The following is a 26373-nucleotide window of genomic DNA, read 5'->3' as shown; positions in this document are numbered from 1 at the left end:
TAATAGGATTTGCGTTTCTAAAGGGTTTCCCCTGACTCCCAGGTAGGGGGGCGGGGTCAGACTGGTAAAGAGGCTTGGACAGGTGTGAGAGATTTTAGGGGTGGTAGTGACAGGATTTTGGCTTCCTTAGTGGCTTCTTGGCCTCCAAAATCACTGCATATGGTGACTGCAGCCATGAAATTAAAAGACACTTGCTCCTTGGAAGAAAAGCTATGACCAGCTTAGACAGCATATTGAAAAGGAGAGATGTTACTTTGCCAACAAAGGTCTGTTTAGTCAAAGGTATGGTTTTTCCAGTCGTCATGTATGGATGTGAGAGTTGGACCATAAAGAAAGCTGAGCGCCAGAGAGTTGATACTTTTGAACCGTGGTATTGGAGAAGACTGTTGAGAGTCCCTTGGACTGCAAGGAGATCCAGCCAGTCACTCCTAAAGGAAATCAGTCCTGAATATTCATTGGAAGGACTCATGATGAAACTGAAACTCCAATACTCTGGCCACCTGATGCAAAGGACTGACTTACTAGAAAAGACCCTGTTGCTGGGAAAGATTGAAGGCAAGAGGAACAGGCGGCAACAGAGGACGAGGTGGTTGGATGGCATCACCAACTCAACCAACATGAGTTTGAGCAAGTTCCAGGAGATGGTAACGGACAGGGACTCCAGGAGTGCTGCAGTCCATGGGATCACAAAGAGTTGGACACAGCTGAGTGACTGAACTGAACTGAGTGGCTCAGTGGGAAAGAAATCGCCTGCCAATGCAGGAGACTCGGGTTCAATCCACAGATCAGGAAGATACCCTGGAGAAGGAAATGGCAACCCACTCCAGTATTCTTGCCTGAAGGATTCCACAGATAGAGAAGCCTGGTGGGCTATAGAGTCCTGGGGTCTCAAAGAGTTGAACACGACTGAGTAACTAAACACCAGAGGACAGCAGTAATAGGATGTGCTAATGGATTGGGTTCTGAAGGGCAGGGAGAGGGAGGGTGGCTGGCTTCTGAGACCCCTGGATTAAGCCCTGAGACAGAGCTCCACTTCGCATATTTCAGATTTGAAGTTCTGTGAGGTCAGAACTCTCCAAGAGCTGTCAGGCCAGCATTTAGATACATGAGTCTGGAGTGCAGGGGAGGGGAAGACTGGGAGGGAAGCTTTGGAGTCTTGAGCACTGGAGGTGTTTAAAGCTGAGGAGTGGTTGAGCTCTACAGAGGAGAGGCTTTCACCAAGGGAAAAGTGCTCCCACATCAGCGTCTGAGAAACTCCAACACCAGGAGGAAAGGTGTGCTGAGGGGAGGGTGGCGGCCTGGGAGGGAGGGGGCGCGTCGCAGAGTGTGGTGGCCTGGGTTTCAGAGAGGGAGCTAACTGCCCTGTGGGGGAAGGAGGGGACTGGAACCCTGGTTGGCTCTGGTCACCTGTGGGGACCATCAGGAGGAGGCCGGGTCAGGTGTGTGTTGAATAGAAAGGAAGTAAGTTGAAAAGGAGGCAGCAGGGCCTGAGGAGGGAAGTGAGTGGGCCAGTCCGGGAAGCCCAGGAGGGTGAGGGAGGGGCTCCCACGTCCTCCGTCTGGTCTCGGTTTACCAGCCCTGGGCCTCCCCCAGGATCCTCTGAGCGGGATCCCTAGAGATTCAGATTGGGGAGGGCTGGACTGGGCCCCTCTAAGAGACGTCCAGTGGCTCTTTGAGCTTTCTCTCTTTCTCCTTGGAGGGCTCGCTTCCCACCCTGTAGTGTCGCCTGCCCTTTCTTCCCCTCTCCCCTCCTGCTCGCTCTCCGGAACGCCTGAGAGAGAGCACTGTGAACCTGGCTTTCTTTGCAAGGCCCTCCACCTTTCCCGGAGCTGAGCTGGACTTGGTCTGCACTGATGGCTTCGCTCTGGACGGTTCTTTGGTGGGTTTGGCCTCCAGAGAAGTTTGAGGTCTATTTCACAATATTTTGGTGACCCAGATCTTGATCTCTCTGCAACACTTAGCCATGAGGCAGGAGCATGGGGTGGGGGGTAGTTAGAATGTGTTTGGCTCATTGGGGGTCAGTGTAGAGCTGGGGACAGCCCAAGAGCTAACAGTCTCCAGGTGGGTTCTGAGTGTCTGTTGAATGAATGGCACTCAGATCAGATAATTGAGTCTTTGGGCTCCCAAGTTGTTTTGGTAAGTGCTTTCTCTGCATTTGGCTAGCCACCATTTTTACATCTTTTCTCTTCCAAGGATAGCATGTTTCCTCGTTTTATACATGAAGAAACTGAGGCTCAGGAAAGTAAAGAATTTTCCCAAAGTCCCACAATTGCTGAGTAACACAACCAGAATCACTACCCAGACCTGCAGACTTCCAAATCGCTCCATCTCCTACTGACAGATGAACCCTATGGACAAGGAGATGATGGTGTGAGTTTAAGGCACGAAGGTCCCTCCCTGCCCCCTCAGTTCAGTTCAGTCGCTCAGTCATGTCCGACTCTTTGCGACCCCATGAATCGTAGCACGCCAGGCCTCCCTGTCCATCACCAACTCCTGGAGTTCACCCAAACCCATGTCCATTGAGTCAGTGATACCATCCAGCCATCTCATCCTCTGTCATCCCCTTCTCCTCCTGCCCCCAGTCCCTCCCAGCATCAGGGTCTTTTCCAATGAGTCAACTCTTCGCATGAGGTGGCCAAAGTATTGGAGTTTCAGCCTCAACATCAGTCCTTCCAATGAACACTGAGGACTTATCTGCTTTAGAATGGACTGGTTGGATCTCCTTGTAGTCCAAGGGACTCTCAAGAGTCTTCTCCAACACCACAGTTCAAAAGCATCAATTCTTCGGCGCTCAGCTTTCTTCACAGTTCAACTCTCACATCCATACATGACCACTGGAAAAACCATAGCCTTGACTGGACAGACCTTTGTTGGCAAAGTAATGTCTCTGCTTTTTAATATGCTATCTAGGTTGGTCATAACTTTCCTTTCAAGGAGTAAGCGTCTTTTAATTTCATGGCTGCAGTCACCATCTGCAGTGATTTTGGAGCCCCAAAAAATAAAGTCTGACACTGTTTGCACTATTTCCCCATCTATTTCCCATGAAGTGATGGGACCAGATGCCATGATCTTAGTTTTCTGAATGTTGAACTTTAAGCCAACTTTTTCACTCTCTTCTTTCACTTTCATCAAGAGCCTTTTTAGTTCCTCTCTACTTTCTGCCATAAGGGTGGTGTCATCTGCATACCTGAGGTTATTGATATTTCTCCCAGCAATCTTGATTCCAGCTTGTGCTTCTTCCAGCCCCCTCAGTAGTGGTCGTATGCTCTGCCGGGGCTGTCGGGCATGCCTCCTGCCTCCTCATCCCTGATTCTTCTGGTCCTCCCCCTCTTCTCCTTCCCCTGCTCCCCAAGAAGCACACAAACCAGTTGCTTTAGGTTCTAGGAAGATAGAAGAGGCTTCCCAGGTAGCTCAGTGGTAGAGGATCTGCCTGCCAATGCTGGCTGCTGAACTCCTCGATGGAAAGGCAGCTCAGCAGCAGCACATCCCCTGGGAGACTCCTAAGGAGGCGAGGGTTCACCCCTTATAGTGGGGAGACTAAGGTCCAGAGCTGGCCATGTGGGCTCTGCCTGGAGAGGTGATGCCTTTTGCTGCCTCCTGACTGTGTCACGCGGCCTGGAGCCTTTGCACCCTCTCCCTCCCAACAGATCCCAGTTAGCCTGGGGGTGTGGTGGGGCGGGGCAGAGGCAGGGCCTGTTTTCAGGTCGCAAAGAATTCAAACTACAGTCCAGCCTTTCATGACCTGGGTGCTTCTAGAGAAGAGTGGGCAGCTGGGACGTATTAGAGGGTGGTCTTGCCTGGGAGTCATTGAGGGTCCCGGGTGGACCCCATCTTTACAGAAATCAACTGAGGCCCAGAGAAAGATGTGACTCTTGCTCAGAGTCACTACTCAGAAAGTGACCACTTTGTGTCTCCCAGCATATCCTGGGGCAGTGTCCTTCAGCCTAGCTAAACAGGCTGGCCTTTATCAAGTGCTCCCTGGAAGGCAGCTTTGTTCTGTAGCTCATTAAGTCCTCACAGCAAGCCCCGGGGGCTGAGCGCTGTTGTTGTTATTGCAGAGCGGGGAGCAGGCCCAGAGAGGTGACCTGACTTGTCCAAGAACACAAGATTGCAAGTGGCAGGGCCCAGATTTCAACAGTCTGACTTCAGAGTCCATGTTCCTAACCACTAGGCTACACAGCTTCACACTTACTTGACTGCCAGGCTCCATAGAAACAGACCGAGAGTGGTAGATTCTTGAATGACCTGGCCCCTGCAGAGTTAGGCCTGAAGACTGTGCCTAGCTTTGGCCTTTGTGATAGGATGGCTGTACAGCACCTCTGGGCTGCCCGCCCACTCCTGGTGTCCAGAGGTGGCCCACTTTTCTTGGAGGGCTTGCTAGACCAGGTACAGAGGCCCAGGCAGTCAAGTCTCCTTTCCTCTGCTCTGCGTGTGTGTGCGTGCTCAGTCATGTCCGACTCCCTGCAACCCCATGGGCTGTATAGCCCAGCAGGTTCCTCTGTCCCTGGGATTTCCCAGGCAAGAATCCTGGAGTGGGTTGCCATTTTTCTTCTCCATTCTTCTCTGCCCGCTCCTATTTTAGCAGCTCACAGGTCATGCCCCCTCTTGGAGCCTAGGGGGCTCCAGAGAGCCCCCACCCCTGCAGTCCCACCTCTCCCATTCCTGTGGACCTTGGTCAGCTTGCCTGAGCCCTGAGCTTGGAAGGATGGCTCCCTTTTGTACCCCCTCCTCTGACTGTAGAGCCGGTTTGGGAAGAAGTGAGGGCCTGGCTGTCAGGACCTGCGTGCAGGGCTCCAGACCTTCCTCTTCTCTCCTCCCTCTCCCTGCCTTTTCTGCGCTCCTGGTCTCTAATCTTCTCATCTGTGAGAAGGGAAAGAACAGAACCGAGCTCACAGGGTTTTGAGGCTTAGACTGAAAACCCAGTGTTTGGGCACCTGTGATGAAAGATGCTAGTGGAGGTGGAACAGGTGGGGCCTCGAGAGAGCAGGTGGGAGAAGACTTCTGGCCCTGGCTGACCTCATGTGGCTGGGCCCTAGCCGCAGACTGTGCCATCCTGGGCAAGTTGGGAACCCCTGCCAACCACGACTTCCTCCTCTGAAAGATGTGTCCAGGTGCTCCCTGCCTGGCATAGTTGTGAGGAGGAGTCATGAGATGCTGCTGTGAAGGAGTGTTGTCCTGGCCCGTTGTGAGGGTTGAAAAATTTGTCTTTCCCACTCTTATTCTTAAGATGTCTCCATCCCAAAGATAAAAGAAGGGCAAGAAGGCAAAGTGGTTGCCTGAGGAGGCTTTACAAATAGTTGAAGAAGGAAAAGAAACGAGAGAGATTCACCCAACTGAATGCAGAGTTCTAGAGAATAGCAAGGAGAGATAAGAAAGCCTTCTTCAATGAACAATGCAAAGAAGTAGAGGAAAACAATAGAATGGGAAAGACTAGAGATCTCATCAGGAAAATTGGAGCTATCAAAGAAACACTTCACATAAGGATAGGCACACTAAAGGACAGAAATGGCAAGGACCTAACAGAGGCAGAAGATATTAAGAAGATGTGGCAAGAATACACAGAAGAACTATACAAAAAAGATCTTAATGACCCGGAAAACCACAATGGTGTGTTCTCACCTAGAGCCAGACATCCTGGAATGCAAAGTCAAGTGGGCCTTTGGACACATCACTAGGAACAAAGCTAGAGGAGGTAATGGAATTCCAGCTGAACTATTTCAAATCCTAAAAGATGCTGCTGCTAAAGTGCTGTACTCAATATCTCAGCAAATTTGGAAGACTCAGCAATGATCGGAGGATGGGAAAAGGTCACTTTTCATTCCAGTCCCAAAGAAGGGGCAGTGCAGAAGGATGTTCAAACTGTTGGACAGCTGTGCTCATTTTGCATGCTAGTAAGGCTATACTCAAAATCCTTCAAGCCAGTCTTCAGCAATACATGAACTAAGAACTTCCAGATGTACAAAATGAGTTCAGAAAAGGCAGAGAAATCAGAGATCAAATTGCCAGCATTCATTGGATCATAGAGAAAGTGAGGGAGTTCCAGAAAAACATCTACTTCTGCTTCATTGACTATGCAAAAGCCTTTGACTGTGTGGATCACAACAAATTGTGGAAAATTCTTAGAAGGGAATACCAGACCACCTTACCTGTCTCCTGAGAAGCCTGTCAAGAAACAACAGTTAGAACCTTACATGGAACAACTGACTGGTTCAAAATTGGGAAAGGAGTACGACAAGGCTGAATATTGTCACCCTGTTTTAACTTTTATGCAGAGTACATCATGCAGAATGCTGCACTGGATGAGTCACAAGCTGGAATCAAGATTGCCAGGAGAAATATCAACAACCTTAGATATACAAATGATAGATACCACCCTAATGGCAGAAAATGAGGGGGAACTAAAGAGCCTTTGACAAGGGTGAAAGAGAAGGGTGAAACAGCTGGTTTAAAATTCACCATTTAAAAAACTAAGATCATGGCATCCGATTCCATCACTTCGTGGCAAATAGAAGGGGAAAAGTAGAAACATGGACAGGTTTTATTTTCTTGGCCTCCAAAATCACTGTGGATGGTGATTGCAGCCATGAGATTAAAAAATGCTTGCTCCTTGGAAGGAAAGCTATGACAAACCTAGACAGCATATTAAAAAGCAGAGATGTCACTTTGCCAACAAAGGACCATCTAGTCAAAGCTATGGTTTTTCCAGTAGTACAGATGTGAAAATAGGACCATAAAGAAAGCTGAACACCAAAGAATTGATGCTTTTGAACTGTGGTGCTGGAGAAGACTCTTGAGAGTCCCTTGGACAGCAGAGAGCTCAAACCAGTCAATCCTAAAGGAAATCAGCCCTCATTGTTCATTGGAAGGACTGATGCTGAAGCTCCAATACCTCGGCCACCTGATGCAAAGAGCTGGCTTACTGGAAAAGACTCTGATGCTGGGAAAGGTTGAAAGCAAAAGGAGAAGAGGGTGGCAGAGGATGAGATGGATAGATAGCATCACCGACTCAAATGAACATGAATTTGAGCAAACTCTGGCAGATAGTGAAAGACAGGGAAGCCTGGCCTGCTGCAGTCCATGGGGTTGCAAGGAGTCGGACACAACTTAGCAAGTGAACAACAGATGAATTTGGGTTTTTACTATTGGGTGTTTTGTCTAAAATCTTCCCGAGACTTCTAATCTGATCCTGACTTTTGAGAAATTAGGGGGTTTTTGTCATCTTGTGTCCTGTACAGAAAAAGGGAGCTGTGCCTTTAAGTCCTCAGCAACCCCAAGTGGGACACTGGCCCTTTAAAAGCACATTACAGAGAGTTGGAACTTAGCCTTTGTTTAACTAGCCATGTTCAGTCCCAGCGGACAGGGCTGGAGCGGTATGTCTAGGACCAGAGCGGGGTTGGACTGGCTGGGCCCGGTAGGGGACAGCGGGCAGCGGGGGTGGCTGGCCCGGCCCCTCGTTTTCCCGAGCCTGGTGGCCGCACTGAGGGATGGTGAGTGACCTGATGGCCCGAGCGGAGGTCCGAATGAGGGAGGCCGGGGAAGAGGGCAGGGGGGTGGCCGCCAGCTTTGGCCCCTGACCAGCCTCTTGGGCCCAGGGAGCAAGTAACCGAGGTGTGTGGGAGCGACCCGTCAGAGAGGGTGTCTGGCCTGGGGAGGGCTTCAGCTGTTCCCCAGCGATGGTGTCTCTGCCCCGCTGCAGGCATGTCCCGCCGGCCCAGAATGTGGAAGCAATTAGGATGGCCCGCCAAAAAAGCGAGAAACGGAGGAGTATTGTTGCTGTTTTAAGTTTTTAAAAGAGAGGAAATCCAGTGTCAGTGGCCCCTTTCCGTGAGCAGGCCCAGGGGCTGCTGTGGCTGCTCTGAGAACCGGGAAATGAGGAGCCCGGCCTTTGCTCGGAATCGCCAAGTCCAGGGCTGTGCTGGGTGGGGCTGTGCTGGGGTTCGGGGCCGCGTCAGCTCTCCCCCAGCCCCGGCCCCCAGCCGGAGTCTCTCTCTCCCCTTCTCCCTGCCTCTGTCTGGTCCCTGATCCAGAGGCCGGCCATGGGGTTGGGCTTGGGGTGTGTTTTTCCCCAGCTTAAGTGCTTCCAACAGTTGTCAGGAGCCTGTGATGCAGCAATGCGTGCCCAGGAAGTTACCCCCTCTCGGGAGAAATCGGGGCTTTGGCTTGTCTCGTACCCATGGAGGAGAGTGAGCTGGTGCTCTGAAGGTGAAGCCGGCCCTGTGCCCGGCTTCTCACAAGTCTGCATGGTCTCAGGTCCTGCCCACCTTCACTGCCACGGCTGGGGGGCTGCCGACCCCTGCCAGCTAGGTGGCCTTCTCGCTGTTTTCCAGACAGGTGACACAGGAGGTGATACAGGCAACTCTCAGCGGGGGTCTGGTGACTCAACTTTTCTAAGTTACCTGAAAGTTGGTGTGTCTGATCACACGGTTTCTGTAGGCTTGGTGAAAGCCTCAAAGGCGTTGACAGGCAGTGGAAAGAGTTTGGAGTTGGAGCCCAGATGCCAGGCCTCCCGCCCTTGCCCCAGCGCCTGTGAACTGTGACCTTGGGCAAGCTCCTGAGCGTCCCTGAGCCTCTGCTTCCGTGGGGGCGGAGCGCAGAGGGGAAGCCCTGGAGGGAGGAGTCGGTTCAGCTGGGATGGGCGGGCGGCCCGGAGGTGGTGGTCTCTGAGCCAGGCCCAACGGGTAAGGCTCCCTGGGCTCCTGCGTGTGTTGTAGGTGTCGGTGCGCAGCCCAGTGTGGCAGGGTGGGGACGTGCCTTGGAGGCTGTGTTTACAGTGTACAGCCTTACTGGTCAGAACCCTGTGGGCCAGTAGCAGATGGCAGCAGGGCTAGCTTATCCTCGCGTCAGCAGTGTGGGCTAGAAGTAGAGGGTGGGCTCTTGGAGCCTGGCACCCTCTCTGGCCTTGGGAAGCCCCTCAAGGCTTCAGGGTGTGTTTTCTTAACTGGAGGTCGGGCAGCTGGACCCCCTAAGCAGCAGCGATGCGGAGTCCTCTAAACGGGGCGCCAGGACACTTGCAGGTGTGCGGGGTGTTGTGGGTGAGGCGGATGCTGGAGAGCACGGACAGTTTAGAATCACGGTCACTAGGAGCAGGAGGAACTTGGCAGCCGTGCCCTGGGCTTGACATGAGTCTGTGCCTTTGCCTGTGACCTGGGAGCCGGTGGCTTGTCAGCAGCCACCCTCCCCTGCTGTGCTCCTGGCTGTCTCCCGCGAGTTTCAGTCTGAGAAGTGGAGCTCTGGTGCCCCGCTGGGACTTCCTGACGCCAGGCTTTGGGAGGATGGGGAGCTGGGCTCCCTAGACCCCCCAGGCTCAGCGCTAGCGTACTGGAGAGGTGCTCAGTAACTGTATATTGGGGCACTGGGTTAGCTCAAACCAGGGGTGGGGGTGTTAGCATCACAGACCTCCACAGGCTCCTGGAGGAGGTGAGGGCGGCCCATTTGTCCGGTGAGAAAGCTGAGAGGCCAACCTGAGAGCAATGTTCCCTTGGCCTGGTGCCCCTTCTCCTTCGTGTCTTTGCCCCTTGTCTCCCTGAAGCCACAGAGCCCCCTGTGGTAAGTGGTGGCAGAACAGGAAGTGGGCACTGCTGCCAGAACCTAGGATGCCCATTGCTCCTTAAATAAGGACTGGGAGGTGCCTACTTAAAGCTGAAGTGCTGCAGGGCGGGAAGGGGCAGAAAGCCCAGGGAAAGCAGGGCTCTTGCATGTCAGGTTACACCCCTAGCACCAAAGATGGTGCTGCCCCCACTTTACAGATGAGAAAACTGAGGTATGCAGGTTAATGAATTTGACCGAAGGCAGAGGAGTGTGTGTGTGTTCTTACGGAAGGTCACCACGTTAGATCAGTCATCAGCCACACGATGCCAGGGGCTGGGCTGTGTTGACAAGTGATCCATCTTTGGTTGAGGCAGGAAGCTTAGTTCCCAGGCATGGGAGAAGGACAGCCCCAGGTCACCTTGTCACCATAATGTGAACGCACCAGAAGGCCACCTGGCATGGCACTTGTGTCTCGGGTGGAGGAGGGGAGAGGGGAGACGATGACGTTCTTCAGAGGCGTCCGCTGAGCCTAGGAGGGCTTCCTGGAAGTGGAGAGCTGGAAGGAATTAGATGAGCCAGAGAGGAAGTTGTTTCCTTGGGGAGTGGAAGTCCTTGGTCTTCAGTTCACGCTTCTTTTTCATTCCGTCATCCTTCCCCACTTGGGTCATGAGTCCCCAGGGCCCGAGGCAGCTGTTGGAGGTATTTATGGTCTCGGTGGGGGTGGGTAAGCTAGTCGCACCCTACGTGATCCGCTGAGCGATCCGTGGGGCCAGGGGGATGCAGGGGCGTGTTCATGCGTTCAAGGAGGAGTGGGGGGTGCAGCCTGGGTCACAGGGAGAGACAGCACTGTCCCTTCGTCAGGGTCCTCCAAGTGGAGGGGCTCACGGTCCAGCCTCTGGGCCTGGTGGGGGCGGAGCTGTGCCAGATGGGGCTGGTGCCATGCTCCCACATGGGTGGGGTGCTTTCCGCGGGGACCTTGGGGTTTGGGGGGGTCACTCTCCTTAGTCTTGCTGAGTGGCTGGACAGTTTCCCCTGGGGACCGGGGATGGATTGAGGTAGGGAGCTGTCCTTACTACTCAGAAGCAGGAGGAGCACCCAGCCCTCAGCTCACTTTCCATTTGCCCAAATCCCATCCTGTTCAATGAGTGTTCCTCAGATGCTCTTCTCTTAAAATTCAGGGCACTTCGCTGTTCTACTGAGGTTTATGAATGTTTAAAAACTGCTTTGCGGTCCCCAAAGTAATTTGACAAGTCTGACAGCTATTGATTAAAAACCCGAGATTATTCAGGCTGCAGGATAACTTGGGGGAATAGATGGAAAGTGTTTTTGTTTCTTCCCTCTCTGTGTGCCCCTTGCCCTTCCTGCCCACCCGCCCCCCCTCAAAATGACGTGGGGATATGAGGAAGTAAATGTGTTCCTGAATGTTCTCTGAAAAGTCCATTAGGCTGCAGAATTAGAAAGGGGGTGTGGGGGATGTCAAGATGCTGAGGGGTGCCCCTCCTGCTCAGGGGGCTGCCGTCAACACCATTCACGTCGGTGGTCTCACCCAAGCCGTTGTGGGTCAGGTCACCAACAGGCAAGGAGGTATCGCTAACCGGCTTGCAGGTGACAGGAGGAGTGGATGTGGTTAGCCTGTGGTCCCTTACGCTAATGGGGAGTTGACATGTTGGGGGTTTGGTCATAGTCTCTGAAGTGAAGGAGCAGCAGCCTGGAGAGAGGTCGGAACTTGTTTAGGGCCCTGCTGATCCAGATGGATCAAAGGCGGAGAGGAAGAGGAAGGATGAGGAAGGAGCCCAGGACCCGACGGCCAGCTTCCCCTCCCCTCCCAGTGAGAGGGCCGGGCCCCTGCCAGGGTGCAAGGCTGCCTGGATCCCCGACCTCCAGGCCTGGCCTGGCCCGGCATGGGGTGGGTACCTCTCTGTCCCATCAGAGGCCGATCGGGTTGTTGGGCTCCCGTCTTTGACTTCTGGACACTGTGCCCCCAGCCAAGCCCCTCCTCTCCCAGCCTCAGTTTCCTCTGGTGTCCTGAAGCCTGCTGCGTCCAGTCCTGTGGATTGACGGGCTGTGTCCAGGGAGGGCTGCCCCATGAGCCAGGGCTCATCAGGTCTGGTTGAGTTCTTCACCCTCTTCCTGCTGGGGTGATTCCTCCTTTCATGCAGGGCGGTTGGGAGAAGGCGGCCCCGCGATGGTGTGAGTACCTTGGATAGAATACCTGTCGCAGAGCCGGGCAGGTGGTAGGCGCTTTATGTCTGTTGAGAGCAGGCTGCCGTGGCGTCACTCATTCAGTGTACATGGGGCACCACGGAAGCCAGGCTTTGGGCTGCGTGGAGCCGTGGCCCGTGATGAGCCATCCTGGCCTTCTGTCTCGGTCGCAGGCATGGACCCGCCTCCTCCAGCTCAGCCCTGCGGTGTTGGGGAGGCGCAGGCTTCCGTGGTGGGGTGAGGCCGAAGACTGGGCACTTCCCAGCCCAGGGAGCTCCCAGCTCAGTGTGAGCACGGGGACGGGGTCATACCAGCTCCAGTGACAGCTGGCATCTGCCCCTTGGCTTTGGATGGCGAGAACCCTGGCTGAGAGGGGCCGTGCCTCCAGGCTCTGTCATCCCAGGAAACCTTCCCAGGCCAGGCAGCCAACCTTCCTGCCTTTTAAGGACAGGCTCTGTCTCCCCAGGGCCCTGGGGACCACCAGACAGCTGCATTCTTCTCCCCACCCCTGGGACCCCAGCGGTTCCCAGGCCAGCAGGGCAGGCCAGGCCTGGGGCAGAGATGACTCTGCTGGACGTCCTGGGTCTGTGTGTAGGGGGAGAGCGGGGGTGCTGTCCTGTTTGTGTCCTGCTGCTTGATTCCCAGGAGGTCAGCGCCCTCACCCTGACTGTGCCCAGGACCCGCTCTTTCCCCTGTAGGCACAGCTCCCTGGACCTGCCTGCCTGTGACAGGCGGGAGCATGGTTGGCATGTTCTGACCTGACTCCAGAGTCCACGGGTCCTGCCAGCCCCCCAGTGGGCGCCTCCTCTGTGGAGACCAGCCTTGTCCAGGGTGTCCACCCTTTCCAGGCCTGGCTGTGGGCAGTGACGCAAGACCACACAGGCAGAAGAGTGAGAGGATGGGGGAGTCTGTGCTCGGAGTCCCAGGCAGAGGGGCTCACGTGGCCCCTCCGTGGGGTCTCCTGCCCCCTCCAGATACCCCCTTTCATCCTTTCACTTTAGGAAGTTGAGTTTTTATTGGGGGAGGGTTGTTTGTTTGTTTTTGTAAGCATCCCAGAGCATTTGGGTAGATGCAGTTTGTTTGCAGGTGGGGGAAACAGGCCTGGAGAAGGTAGGAGGTTTGAGTGGTCAGGGGAAAGGAACGGAGAACGGCCCGCAAAGTCCCCATCTCGTCACCCCAAACATCAGAAGTGTCAGCGACCCTAGAAACGTCAGCCTTGATGCGACGACACGTGTGATCCTTAATCGGCCTTGTTCACAGCTGTGCCCTCGCTCCTTACCGGGGTGTCTGGCATGAGGCAGTGAATAGAGTGGGGGCCAACCTGAGTCACCGGTGTGGTCACTGGCATTGACCCCGGAGGAAGGTATGGCAGCTCTCCCCACTTAGAGTCGGAGAGACTGAGGCCTGGACAACATGTTAAAAGTACTCAGGGTTGTGTGTTTCACAGGGAGTGGAGACTGGATGTGCTCCTGACACTAGGCTCTCCTGCCTGTTCCCAGCTGCAGGTGTGTGGCTGTGTGTTTATCCCCGGGGCTTATGCCGCTGGTTTGTTATGCCAACAGCCCCCAGCAGCACGGGCAGCCCCTCCTCGGCATATGTAAACGAGAGCTCCCAGCTCCTCGAATGCCTCCAGAGACAGCGTGCCCTCTCCTCCGAATCCAAACCGGGCTGGCCCACCCATCTGGGGACAGTGTGTCTAGCTGGAATCAGCCTGTCCTGGTCCCAGCCCCACCCGCTGGAGGCATGCACGGCAGTTCCCTCTGCCTCTTTGAGATTTGGAAGGCAATTCTGAGCCTCTCGCTTTCCAGGCCATTCAGTCCCACGCTCAGCTCACCCCGCCCACAGCTGGAACCGTCCTCCCCGTGTGTCTCATAGGGCTTTTTAATTATCACACGTTTTATTTTCACGTCTCCTCCCTCCTTGAAATAATAGGGAATTTGCTAAACTTCTGTGTCACTAACCTTTTCAGAGAAGAAAGGATGGAGTTGAAAAACAGCTCATGGGTTGGCTGGAAGGCTATCAGATAAGGCCACGGCCCTGGAGCCAGGACAATGTCCCCTTGTTCCCGCTGCCCGCCCTCACAATGGACTGCTGTTGGGGCCTGGCCATATCTCCAGCCCCAGCTCCGCCCGCGCCTGTGGCGAGCCCATGTTTCCCCAGACCCCGGGCACAGACTGTACGACCCCGGCCAGCCCCCTGGCTTCTTCCTCCCTGACCTGGAGTGAGGGGTCACGGCGAGCAGATCAGCTGACTGTGGCCCCAGAAGGCTGCCAGTGGGGAGATGGAGGCTCGGGCGGATGCCGTTACACTCGGAGTCTGCCGGGTGGGGCTCGGGTCCCCCTCGGCCACTTGCCACCTGTGCCATCCTGGGCAAGCCACCTGGCCTTTCCGAGGTGCGGTCCCTCAGTCCTGACGGGTTCGCTTGAGAATCGGGTAAGGAGTTGGGTGGGAAAGTGTATGGAGTGGTGTTCAGCCGCCTGGCCTGGGTGTGAGCTCTCATCTGTCTAGGGAGACTGTGTATGATGATGGCCACCTTCAGACTGGGCTTTGAAGGCTGAGAAAGAAGGCCGTTGTCGGGTGAGAGAGACTGGAGGGGAAGGTGGGACGCATCCAGGAGACAGCGCAGGCAGAAGCTGCCAGAGGGTGGGAGTTCCAGCTGGCCTGGGACCTGCCGCAGAGGAGGGTCTGGGTCATTTGCTGGGGTGTGTTGTGTCGGGGTAGAGTTGCAGGGAGGGCTCAACCCCAGGTTGAAGCACTATGAGGCTGCAGGGGCAGGGCAGAGGGGCCCATCCGGTGGGAGGGTGCCATCTCCCTCCTCAACTGCCCCCAGGTCTGAACCAGGACACCTCTCAGAGGCAGGGGAGGTCAGGGCGGCCTTCCTCCCCCGTGGCCTTGGCTCTCCTGCCTGTGGCCTGAGAATCGTGGCATCCCCCTATTCTTCTTTTCAGGGAAGTGTGAGGATTCCATGCATGGAGAATACGGGTAAAGGTCTCCTGAGCAGCTGGCCCAGGTGGGGAAGTGGGGGACATGGGGACCCCCAGGGGCTGGTGGGCTGTTGAGGGTCCAGAGATCAGCGGGGTGTGGGATGATCTTGCAGTGCAGCTGCCCCGGAGACCAGCGCTCGGGTCGCTTTGCCTCTTCTCCTGCTCACCAGCGTCTGAGGGCTGAGGGAGGATTCTCTTCCATCCCAGCCGACCTCCTTCCCTCCCCGCGACTCAGCTGACCTTAGGGCTTTGGTCCTGAAGCTCCGGGGCTTTGAATCTTAGCCCTGCTCCAGATGCCTCCCTCCCCATAAGGAGCTTCCTGCCTGGCGAGGAGATGCTCTGCCACAGGCCTTCCAGTACAGCCTGATAAATGTCAGGGCTCGGGGTCCACCTCTGCCCAGGGAGTCTGGGAAGGCTGCCTGGAAGAAGAGGTGCTTTTGCTGGGTGTTGAAGGTTTTGCTGGGTGCTGGGAGGCCTGCCTGAGGGAACCGTGACTCCCGGGGAAGATGAGCCCAGGGTGAGGTGGACCCCGACCAGAAGGGCTGCAGCTGAGCTCATATGGCCTTGATGGGAAACCCCTTCTTCATGACTCCAATGCCTGGGGAATGCCTCTCCCTGCAAACCATCCTCTGCTTGTTATCATTTATTTCCATTTGAGACAAAGAGTCCTTTCTGTTTCAGATAAGGAACGGGTCCCTGGGGGTGAGGGTTACTGGGGTGTGAAGTGACCCCAGGAGGGAGCTGAGACCCTGGGCAGGTCACCTGCCTTCTTGAAGGAGGCCGCTCCAGGGTCAGGTCGGTGTCCACCTCTCAGTCTGAGGATTCAGCCAGGCGCCGTGTGTGGTGTCGCCTGTGGGCACAGCCCAGGGCAGGCCAGGCCCGGGGAGGAGGGCCAGGCACGCGGAGCCCACAGCCCTGCGGTGGGACCTGGTTCTGTATCCTCTCTGACCTGACGCGGTCATGCAGCGTCCCTGGCAGGGTTGGGTGAGAAGTGGCCCAGACCTGGGCGCGGGGGTAACCTACGCGGGCAGGGCCCCCTGCCAAGGCCTTTGCCCACTTTGGTGCCATGTCCCCGAGGACTGAGACTCTGGTCCCCAGAGCCCATGGGAGGTCCCTGGGGAAGCCACACAGTGGGCGTGCTGGGCCACCTTCTCTCCCACCCCAGCCTCAGGGCAGCAGGGAAGGGCCTGACCCAGGTGTGGGCCTTGCATACGATGGCCCCCAAGCCCAGGCCCCCACACCACACAGGACAGCCATGGGCAGGGCTCCCAGACCAACCGGTCCTCCTGCCCGCAGGAGCCTTGGGCAGATGCAGGGACTGCCACTCCATGAGCTCATCTTACCTTTCTGTGAAATGGGCAGATGAGTGTTCCTGGCAGAGTTGTGTGCCGTGGAATGTGACCAGCCAAGTGCCTTGCCTAGAGGAGGCAGGCGCCCACGAGCAGGGCAGGAGCGGGGCACCGTCTCATCGCCTTACCAAGTTTCCTGGGAAGGGACACCGTGCTTCCACGCTGCCCCTGTGGAGTCCGGCAGCCTGTGGTGGCCTGTGCCCTCCCTCCCTCCCTCCCTCCCCAGATGGGCTTCGGGCCCAGCCTGGGACAAGGCAGGGGCTGGAGGTGAGAAAGGAAGTGCTCGACAATGCTGGCCGGAGCAGAGGCGGGCTGGGTCGAAGCCTGCCGTGGTGATGGATGGGGCCAGAGTCCCTGAGTGGACTGTTAGGGATGCTGTGCTGTGAGCCTGGAACAGGGCTGGCCGGCTTCCTGGAAGAAGTGGTTCTTAGGTGAGGTGGGCCTCCTGGGTCCAGGAAGTGACCACGTGACCTTTCCCCCTCCCTGAGCCCCAGTCAGTCATCTTATCAGTCACTTCCATGGACAGACTCCTTCTGCCAGGAGGTCCCACCCTGCAGGGCACAGCAGTCCGGCTCCGCTCTGGGCCCAGAGCTGCGTGCCAGGGCCTGACGGATAGGTGCCCGTTTCCCCCACGAGCCTTGGGGGCAGGTGGACTGCAGGTGAGAGGGAAGGCTGAGCGTCTGCACCTGAGTCAGCACAGGCCCACCAGGCCTCCCCATCATGGGGCAGTGGTCAGAGCCCAGCCCTTGGCTCCTGTCCCAGAAGCACCTGGGAGATCTAGGAGCGGCCACTGGGCCTCCCTGGGCCCCGCCCCAACCCCTTCCTCCTCCTCCTCCTCCTCCTGGTCAGCTGGGGCTGCAGGGGCGGGGTGGGGCCCCTGCTCCAGGTCCTGCCACTGAGAGACTCCCTGGGAGGTGGGGAGGGTCAGGGCTGGGCCGCCCAGCCGCAGCCAGGATGCCTCAGCCGCGAGCTTCCCCCAGCACCTCCGTGCTGTCAGGAACCTTCCCAGTGAGGCCTGGGCCAGCCGGGGCATGTTCGTGGAGCAGGATGGTGGGGAAGGAGGAGGAGGGGTCTGCAGGCACAGGCTTCAGGAGGCTTTGGCTGCTTTGGGGTCTGGCCTGGGTGTGCCAGGCTCCTGGGGCTGTAGAATCAGGACCCGCCCCCACCCCCCGCCGAGGTCTCCCTGGGCAGGCCCAATCCGTAGAACGGGTCTCCCTTGCCTCTCCCCAGCTGGCTGGTTCAGGTGCCCCAGGCAGGAGGCGGCCCCAGCCTGCCAGCTCCTCCCCGCACTTCCTGGGTCTGTGCTCCACCCGCCCCACTCTCAGCATCTTACCTGGCAGGGGTTTCCGGGCTGGGCCAGAAAGCAGCCCGATCTTGGTCGGTGGGCTGGGTCTTCAGCCCCAGACAGCTGGTCTGGGGGCCTGAGTCCCGGCCCATCGGAGGCTGGGTGATTTCCCTGGCATCTGAGGCAGGGCGTCCCTTGCACTGAGGTATGGAGCCGCGTTGCAGGAGGGAGGCCCAGGGTGGAATCTCAGCTCAGTGGACGGCAGCTCCACCCACGGCACTGGTCAGCCCTGGGAGGGGAAAGGAGGTTGGGCCACTCGAGCAGGACCTGGGGGGCTCATCATGGTAAGAAAGCTGTCAGCACCTCGTGTGGAGTGGAGTGGCACGGCTGTGTGTGTGTATGTATGTGTCTGCATGTACTCAGTGCTGCCTCCCAGAGAGGGCCCTGGAGGTGCGGGGGCACCGCAGCTGTGCATGCCATTGGCCTTAGTTCTCCAGTGGGTCCTGGGGAGGTTTGGGTGGGTTCCAGTCGGCGTTAAGCCGCTCACAGCTTCCCTCTGGTCCATTCCCCTGGGAACCTTCAGAAGTCCTGCCTGAGGGCATTGGCTCGGCTCCAGCGACCAACCGGAGCCCTGTTCTGTGCCTGCTTCCCGCTGGGCATGGGGGAGCACTTACGGGGAGCCTGACTGGGTCTCTTGGTGGGGCTGTAGGGTCCATAAGAGCTGAGATCCCATTTCCAGCTCTGACTCCCATGCCGTGCCTACACGAGGCCCATTGCCAGGAGAGATGCAGTGTTGGGGCTGGAGGGTGGCCTCTGTCAGTCAGCCTGTGATGTCCTCTGGGTAGAGCCTGTCCAGCTCATCTCTGAATTTCTGGGTCCACACATAGGGGCCTCAGCTCCTCTTACTGCAGGTGCTTATGGAAATGGGTTCCAGGGTGTGTGCCCTGCGGGGAGTTGTGTGGTGGTCCTACCACACCTCACTGACCTGAGTGAGGAAGGGTCTTTTTTGGAGATGCAGGGAGAGGTGATGGATATTGTACCTGCGTGGGGCCGTGGCCTGCCTGCCTCTGCCCTGGGGTGGTCTAAGCAGGCCTGGCTACCAAGCTTTTCCTGTGCCCCCGGCTGTGGGAGAGGGGCCCTGGTGTCTTGCCTTCTGTGTCCTGTTGACTTTGGAAAGGGACCTTAGCCTCTCTGGGTGGACTTCCATCAAGCACCAGGTGCCATCTGAGATGCTTTCTGTAAAGGGCCAGGGAAACCAAGGCTCAGGGAAGTGACTTGCTCACGGCCACGGCCAGGTCTGTCAGGGCCTGTCAGTGCTGGGCCCCCTGACCCTGGCCTGGCCCCGAGCCCCAGCACATGCACCCTGTCTGCCTCTTAGCTCTCACTGAGTGCCTCTTAGCACTGCAGAGACGGCTCCATCCCTTCCGTTTTGAGCCTTGTGGTCCTTGGGTGTAAGAAGGGAGCACGGAGTCCCACGGCATACCTGCCTCACCTGGGGCCGGTGGGTGGGTGTGCTGGTGTATGAGAAAGGGCTCCATCGGCAGTGGTGGCCTGGAGAAATGTTGGGACAGGGCGATTGCTTCTGTCTTGCAAGGGGGCCAGGGGGTGGGGAAGGCATCCGACCCCGGAAGGCTGCCTGGGTCGGGTCTGCTCTTCCCTGTGGGTCTCTGACTCCAGCACCACCATCCCCCCTGCCCCACACTCCTGAATCTGCCTTAAGACAGAAAGGACTGTGGGCGTTGAGGGGTGTGATGGCCTCTGCAGGGGGTTCTGGGCAGGCCTCCTGGGAGGAGAGGGGAAGGGAGGGGACAGGGCAGGCTGACCTGGCACTCCTGCCGCCCGCCCCCAGGTCTCATCTGATGCCCAGGCTGAAAGAGTCTCGCTCCCACGAGTCCCTGCTCAGCCCCAGCAGCGCGGTGGAGGCGCTGGACCTCAGCATGGAGGAGGAGGTGGTCATCAAGCCCGTGCACAGCAGCATCCTGGGTCAGGACTACTGCTTCGAGGTGGGTCCAGGGGGGCGGGGGGGGGGTGGGCCCAGGTGTCCTCCCGCGGGAGGCCAGTCTCCTTCAGGCGCTCTCCTGGAGTGTCCTGTGGCCTCCACTCTTAGGGGCAGTAGCCAGAAACTGTCAGAGCTTTTGGGCTCCCAAGAGACCAAGTGGAGCTGGGAGATGGGGGCTTCCTTCCTGCCCCGTGGTCTCCTTGGAGACTGACCAGCACTGTACCCCACGCGGGGATGTGCAGGAGTCCCGAGTGGGTGGAAGGGACACCCAAGGTGTATGGGGAATGATGGCTCAAGCCTGCTCACCTCTCTGTGAAACCCCTCCAGTGCGGTGCGGGGCCGTGGAGAGAGTACCCCCTTCTCTGGCCTCTGCGTGGTGAGAGCCAGGATCTTCCCTGCCCTGCCGTTCTGTGACCCGAGGTGTGAGGGCAGAGGGGCCACCACCCCGTCTGGCCAGGCTTTCCCTGAGGATCCGTGTCCAGTGCCTCCCGTAGATGGGGAATCCAGCCCAGAGATATCAGAGCTCACGAGGCCAAGTCAGGACCCGGGTAACTAATGTCGCAGGTGTTCCTGGGAGTTCCTAATTGCTTCTCTAATTACTCGTTTTCTCTTCCCACCTCTGTCTCTAGGAAGCCTCCCACCCCTGACGATCTTGCATAATTAGGGGAGCTTTCCGATAGAGGCATAAGCCTGGAACTGCTATGGCAACCTCCTGGCGCCCCCAGCTCCAGGGGGAGACTGGGGTGGTACCTGGCACCTGCCCCAGCCCCGAGCCCCCATGGGTGCTGTTTCTGGTTCAGGACTCCTGGCCCCGCTAGATTCCTTCTGGGCTCCGACTTCTCCGTCTGGGGCGGGGGGGGGGGGGGGGGGGGCGCCCGATGCTAGTGCCCGCTGGTGCACAGCAGGGGATGCTGGGGCTTGTTTGGCCCCTGAATGGCTGGATAGGGCCCTCAGCGAGGTGCAGGGGACAGCGGGACAGAGCAGGAGCAGCTTGGGCTGGGCTCCCTCGCCCAGAGTAGATTGGAGGATGAGCAGGCCAGACAGGGCGGGGAGGGTCAGGGTTCCAGGACAGACCCCAGGGCCCAGCACACCCAGAGAGACCATTCTCGGTTCTCTAGCCCTCTGTGACCACCACTGCCGTCACACTCACAGGGAGAAGCATCGTCAACAGGTGTCAGCTGAGGACCAAGGCCGCCCCCAGGCCGACCCGGGGTTGTCTCCTGGGTGCCTGTTGCCCCAGCGGTAGAGGGAGACCTCAGTGCCCTCTGACTGTCTCCACCATCTCCAGGAGAACGAGGGTAGACTCAGAGAGATGCTTTCCTGAGGACAGAGGGCCCCGAGGCGGGGCTCAGGCGCCAGTTGGCATGGGGCTGGATGCTGTCCTGTCCCCGTCCTGCTCCAGGACCGCAGGTCTCGGGGCACCACCTGCAAACATAAAATCCATGGGCCACCGTGCGTCTCGTCATGCCTCCTCCCTGAGGCTGCGGTGCCGTCAGACCTGGCAGCCGGGGTCCCTCCTCCCCCCCAGCCCCGGAGGTCCTCCGTCGTGCCTCCCCCTCCCCGTGACACTGTGCTGCCCCCACAGGTGACGACGTCCTCAGGAAGCAAGTGCTTCTCCTGCCGGTCAGCAGCCGAGCGTGATAAGTGGATGGAGAACCTGCGGCGAGCCGTGCATCCCAACAAGGTGGGCCTGTGTCCCCGGCCCCCAGAGCGCGGAGCGGAGGCTGGACGCCGAGAGAGCAGAGGGCGGGGTCTCTGGAGGGCGCTGGGACTGGGGTGTGTTTGCGGCCGGAGTGGGCCATAGTGCTGGGCACGGAAAGAGGCTGAGCTGCACACCCAGGAGGCCGGGCCAGAGAACCCCAGATCGGCCTTTCGGATGCCAGTGTCCTGTTTGGAACTCTGGTGCCCCCTCCCCCAGCCCCTGGCCAATTCCTGCCCAGCCCTCCAAGTCTAGCTTAGCCACCAGTCCCCTCCTCCAGGCAAGCACTGCCGGCCCAGGCTGGCACCTGCTGCCCAGGGTTCCCACTGCCCCCAGGCCTCTCCCTGGCTGTCGTCACTGCTTCTGGCCGACTCGGCCTGGAGCTGAGCTCCGGTCACTGCGCCATCATTGAGGAAGGACCTCAGCAGTGCTTATCTCCATGTGACTTTGCAGATCAGCAAGCTACCCGAGAGCCAGTCAGCGGCCGCCATGTGCCAGGCGTCATGCTGGCCTCTTAACTTGCTCTCGGCTCGCGGACTTGCATGGCAGAGGGACCTAAGGCTTAGACGGTCATAGGTGGTTGCTTGCCCGAGGTTGGTGAGCTAGTGAGCGAGGCAGAGCAGAGATCTGGCCCCATGTCCTTCAGACTCCAGAGCTGGCCCTGACCAGTTTTGAGAGCTCTTCCCGGCTCCGGGCTGGGCAGGGGGCCAGGCTCCGGGCTCCTTGGTCACTGCGCCCCCTCCCCCCGCGCATGCGTGTGCAGGACAACAGCCGGCGTGTGGAGCACATTCTGAAGCTGTGGGTGATCGAGGCCAAGGACCTGCCGGCCAAGAAGAAGTACCTGTGTGAGCTGTGCCTGGACGACGTGCTGTACGCGCGCACCACGGGCAAGCTGAAGACCGACAACGTCTTCTGGGGCGAGCACTTCGAGTTCCACAACCTGCCGCCGCTGCGCACGGTCACCGTCCACCTGTACCGCGAGACCGACAAGAAGAAGAAGAAGGAGCGCAGCAGCTACCTGGGCCTGGTGAGCCTGCCCGCCGCCTCCGTGGCCGGCCGGCAGTTCGTGGAGAAGTGGTACCCGGTGGTGACGCCCAACCCGAAGGGCGGCAAGGGTCCCGGGCCCATGATCCGCATCAAGGCGCGCTACCAGACCATCACCATCCTGCCCATGGAGATGTACAAGGAGTTCGCCGAGCACATCACCAACCACTACCTGGGGCTCTGTGCCGCCCTCGAGCCCATCCTCAGCGCCAAGACCAAGGAGGAGATGGCGTCGGCCTTGGTGCATATCCTTCAGAGCACGGGCAAGGTGAAGGTAGGTGCGTGGGCCTCGGGTGGGATGCTGCCTCCCACGGGCCCCATGGAAGGCTGGGGGACAGGCGCCAGATGACCTGCCGGTCCCTGCGTCCACGTCATGGACTTCAGCTCTGCTGGAGGCACCGGTCATAGCTAAGTGGGCCCCCTAAATCTGGAGTTGCATCCTGAAGGGTGGGGGCTTCGTGCATCCGCTCTGTGGTTGGAGCTGATCACAGAGGCGGGTATGCAGCCCGTGGTTTGCAACGTGGCTTGCAGCGAAGAAGTGGGTTTAGGGCCTCCCCACTGCCCCAGAGGGCCCGTCCCTCCCTGAGGCTCCAGGGGAGCAGGCCACGAGGCCCACCTCTGCCGGCACATGGGTCCCAGCGACCCAGACACACACGTCCGGTGTGTTGAGTTCGTCACACATCGCAGCAGGTGACGGCCAGGGTGCAGCCGCTGTCTGAGCCCCAGACTCCCCTTCACTCCCAGTGTACGCACACGGGGCACACAGTCACCGTCGCAGCTGTCTGTTTGGTGGGCAGCCGCCCTAGCTCCGGAGCACCTGGAGCAGAGCGTGCCCAAGCCCTCCAGCAGGCCCTGCTCCAGGGTTGGAGGGCCCCCACTGCCTCCCCACCCCTTCCACCTGCCTCTCTGCCAGGCCATGCACAGCCCCACCCACTCACTGGTCTTTGCGGACAGGTCGGCTCCTTCTAGAAGGCTCCACATGCCTACCCGCCCAGCATAGCAGAACATGCTTCCGTTGGCCCCTCTCTCCACCCTGCCCCCTGCCTTGGGAGTCCTTGGGGGAGCTACTCAAAGAGGGTGCAGTGGAGAAAGGCTGAACGTGGGGTCCATCCACGCTGCAGAAGGCCTTGGGTGCCTGCCCCAGGGGCCAGCCTCTGCCCTCCAGATGTGGCATGACTCATGGCCTGTGGTGAGGGTGAGGGACTGCCCTCCCTGGTCTAGGTCCCGAGCCCTCAGCCTGGGCTTGGGGGAGACACAGGTTGGGGGTCAGGCCTCAGTCCCAGGCAGAGCCCAGGGTGCGCAGTCCATCAGGGCCCTTATTCTCTCTCTCTGCCTGATCCAGGAGGCCCTGGCCTCCTTGCGGCCCTTCAGAGCCCCTGCCTGTTGGGCTCGTGGTGGGGGACCAGGAGAGGTACTTCTCCATGGGCACGGGGCACTCCATTCCTCTGTGTTTGGACCAGCTCCTCCTCTGGCCCCAGAGGGAGAGCAAGGGAGGCAGCAGGGGCTCGAGAAGCCTTCTTTCTGCCTCTAGGTCTGTCCTTTCAGTAAGCGGCCACCGAGGGCTGGGCTGGCCTGGGAGGCTGACCCTGATCTGAAGGGACCTTTGCTCAGGCTCACAGCTGAGACAGGAGAAATCAGGGTGCTCATTGTGGAAGGAGATGGAAGCAGGGGCTCTGGCTCCTCAGTGGACCTTCTGTTGGGTGGGGGGAGCGACTCAGGCTGCTGGGGTGACGTGCATCTGAGCTCTGAGCCCCTGGGGAGCTAAGGGGTGAGATGCCTCTCTCCGGAGCATGTGCCGAGGGCCCTGAGTCCCGGGAGAGGGCCTTGGGCGTGCTTTGCCCCCTGTCATCTCCCCGCCAGCCCCCCCCCCCCGACTCAGTGCGGTAGGAGAAATGGGACCTACGTAACAAGACACTCAGGCCAGACTTGGTCCCGGTAGCTGTGTGGCCTTGGACAGGTCAGTTTCCTGTTCTGTGCCTGTTTCCCAACCCCGTCATGTCCTGGCTCTAAGGAGAGCCCCTCCTCACCCCGCCTGGGCCTCGCACCAGCCCCAGGAGCTCAGGAGGGCCCGTGGGCGTGAGCAGAGCAGTACGCGCAGTACTGATGTCTGCTGTTCTGTGTTCAGAGGAGGAGGTCCTAGAGGTCACCAGCGGTCAGGAAGTGTCCTTAGGCTGTGTGGTCCCCAGAGTGACCAACTGCCACTCCCCACCCTGGCCCTCCTGTTTCTCTTTGTTGGCCAACCGGGGCTCCAGGGCCCAGAATTCAGTTCTGTATTTCTTGGCCCGCTTGTGATTTCAGAGGGCCCTGAAGTTCGTCACGTTGGGTGAGGCATTTCCGGAGTATCAGTAGCCCCAGTGCAACGCCAGCCACCCGGCCTCTGTGCTGGCCAGCGCCTGCCCGGTGCCCCCGCCACCCCCCGGTCCCTGCCTCCTGCCTGTCCTCTCCCCTCCCCAGGTCACAAGGCTGGCCGTGGGCGTGAGGAGGCACAGGCTCCGAGGTGAGGGGTGTTTCCACCTGGTTGGGTGCAGCAGGTTCCTGTGAGCTTCCAGCAGTCAGGAGGGAAGGCGTGGGCTCAGGCTCCTTCCTGGGTCTGCCCGAGGAGCTGTGCTGTAACCAGGGCCACCTTCCCACCCAAGCCGAGGTCCACGTCCCTCTGTCTGAGCACTGGCTCACCGCCTTCCAGGGCAGCTGGTCTGCCTCTGCCTCTTGTCTTCCTTCCCCGTGAAGCTGCACAGAATGAGCCCGTGTCAGGCATGGGAGACCTCATTACAGTGATGGATGGACAGTTGTAGCTGCTTGTACAAGGGGGCAGGGCAGCCTGTCTGTCCTCCCCAGCCCTGGGATGGGGTGCTCTTTTCAGTCACCCTGCCAGGCCGGGGCAGGGCTGAGCAGAGATTTGAGTCCCACAGGTCTGGCCATGATGCGGGGGCTCTTGCCCCCCTGATCTGGGGTCCAGCTCAGATGTCACCATGTCCCCTCATCAGGCTGCCCTGTTCTCATGCCCCAGAAGCCCCCACAGGTGGGACCCAGCAGCTTGGCGATGCAGCAGCCTCATGGAGCGGGGGCACCTGGCCAGGGAGCGCGGGTCTGGACCCCTGGGGCCTTACCTGCCAGGCCTGTTCAGGTTCCATTCTCCTCACCTGGCTCCACAGGACTTCCTGACGGACCTGATGATGTCGGAGGTGGACCGCTGTGGGGACAACGAGCACCTCATCTTCCGGGAGAACACGCTGGCCACCAAGGCCATTGAGGAGTACCTCAAGCTGGTGGGCCAGAAGTACCTGCAGGACGCACTAGGTAATGGGTGTGGGCTGACTGGGGCAAGAGGGTCGGGGTGGGGCATGCCCAGCAGGTCCTCACCGCCCCCTCCTGCCCTCTCGGCCGCAGGGGAGTTCATCAAAGCACTGTACGAGTCGGATGAGAACTGCGAAGTGGACCCAAGCAAGTGCTCGGCCGCTGACCTCCCCGAGCACCAGGGCAACCTCAAGATGTGCTGCGAGCTGGCCTTCTGCAAAATCATCAACTCCTACTGGTCAGTGCTGCCCCCCACGCCCGCTCGGCCTCTACTGCCCAGGGTCCCACCCCGCATCCCTCCCTCTCCCCCCGTCCTTCTGTATAGGCTGGGTGCCTAGAGCAAGCTGGGTGCTGGGCTGGCCCCTGTGGGCGTCATCCCATCCCAAGAACTCGCCGAGGAGCTCTCCTCTGTCTTTCCCAACAGGAGACCTGAGGTTTAATAGGGAGAGGGCAGGTAACACAGCTTCAGAGTCGGGGCCCTGGGACTGGAACCCACCCTCTACCTGACCCTGCTGCATCCGGCTGGTCCTTCCTGGGCTCAGACGTAGGAGTGTTCCAGAGTGTGCAGGCAGGACGTGGTTTGTGCGTTGTTGAGGATTCAGACCCGGCAGTCCCTTAAACATGCTGAACAGTGCGTTCCGCCTGGCCCCCTTGTAGGTGCTGCGGCCGCACGAGGAGCCAGACGCCCAAGGCTCTGCTCAGGCACCCGCGGGGTGGGCGGATGGCTTCACCTGGGACGCCTCACCTGGCCGTGGAAGCTGGTGCTCAGGTCACAGGCTTGGGGTGGGCCCCAGCAGGCGCCTGTGTGGGGCCTGGACGCCGGGTGGGCCTCCCACTGGGACCGTAGAGAACTGAGGAGGAGGATTGGACTTTCCTAGGACCGAGTTCTGTGGGCCCCTGGCGGCCCTGGAGAGGAGCGGAAGTGTGCAGGGCAGGCTGCTCCTACAGGACTGCAGTCTGGCCTACCATCAGTCCCGGGCCACTCCGTG

The 26373-nt window shown here is 58.9% G+C and overlaps 1 protein-coding gene across 6 annotated transcripts in view; it reads left to right on the top strand.

The window, feature by feature from the left end:
- The window catches only part of DAB2IP (DAB2 interacting protein), a 137483-nt gene that overhangs the window by 88737 nt on the left and 22373 nt on the right, over nt 1–26373 (top strand). For 4 of the 6 annotated variants that reach the window (XM_061154742.1, XM_061154743.1, XM_061154741.1 and 1 more), the window contains 5 exons: nt 19198–19351; nt 20933–21031; nt 21810–22364; nt 25243–25387; nt 25478–25622. In XM_061154742.1, the coding sequence (XP_061010725.1) occupies nt 19198–19351; nt 20933–21031; nt 21810–22364; nt 25243–25387; nt 25478–25622 (1098 nt within the window). Of the gene's footprint in view, nt 1–7323; nt 7488–19197; nt 19352–20932; nt 21032–21809; nt 22365–25242; nt 25388–25477; nt 25623–26373 lie in introns of those variants that run through there. The other 2 variants (XM_061154746.1, XM_061154745.1) reach the window with 2 other exon arrangements.

This window comes from Dama dama, chromosome 11 (assembly GCF_033118175.1).
Source record: "Dama dama isolate Ldn47 chromosome 11, ASM3311817v1, whole genome shotgun sequence".
Taxonomy (NCBI): Eukaryota; Metazoa; Chordata; class Mammalia; order Artiodactyla; family Cervidae; genus Dama; species Dama dama.
This window is presented reverse-complemented; position numbering and strand designations above follow the sequence as displayed.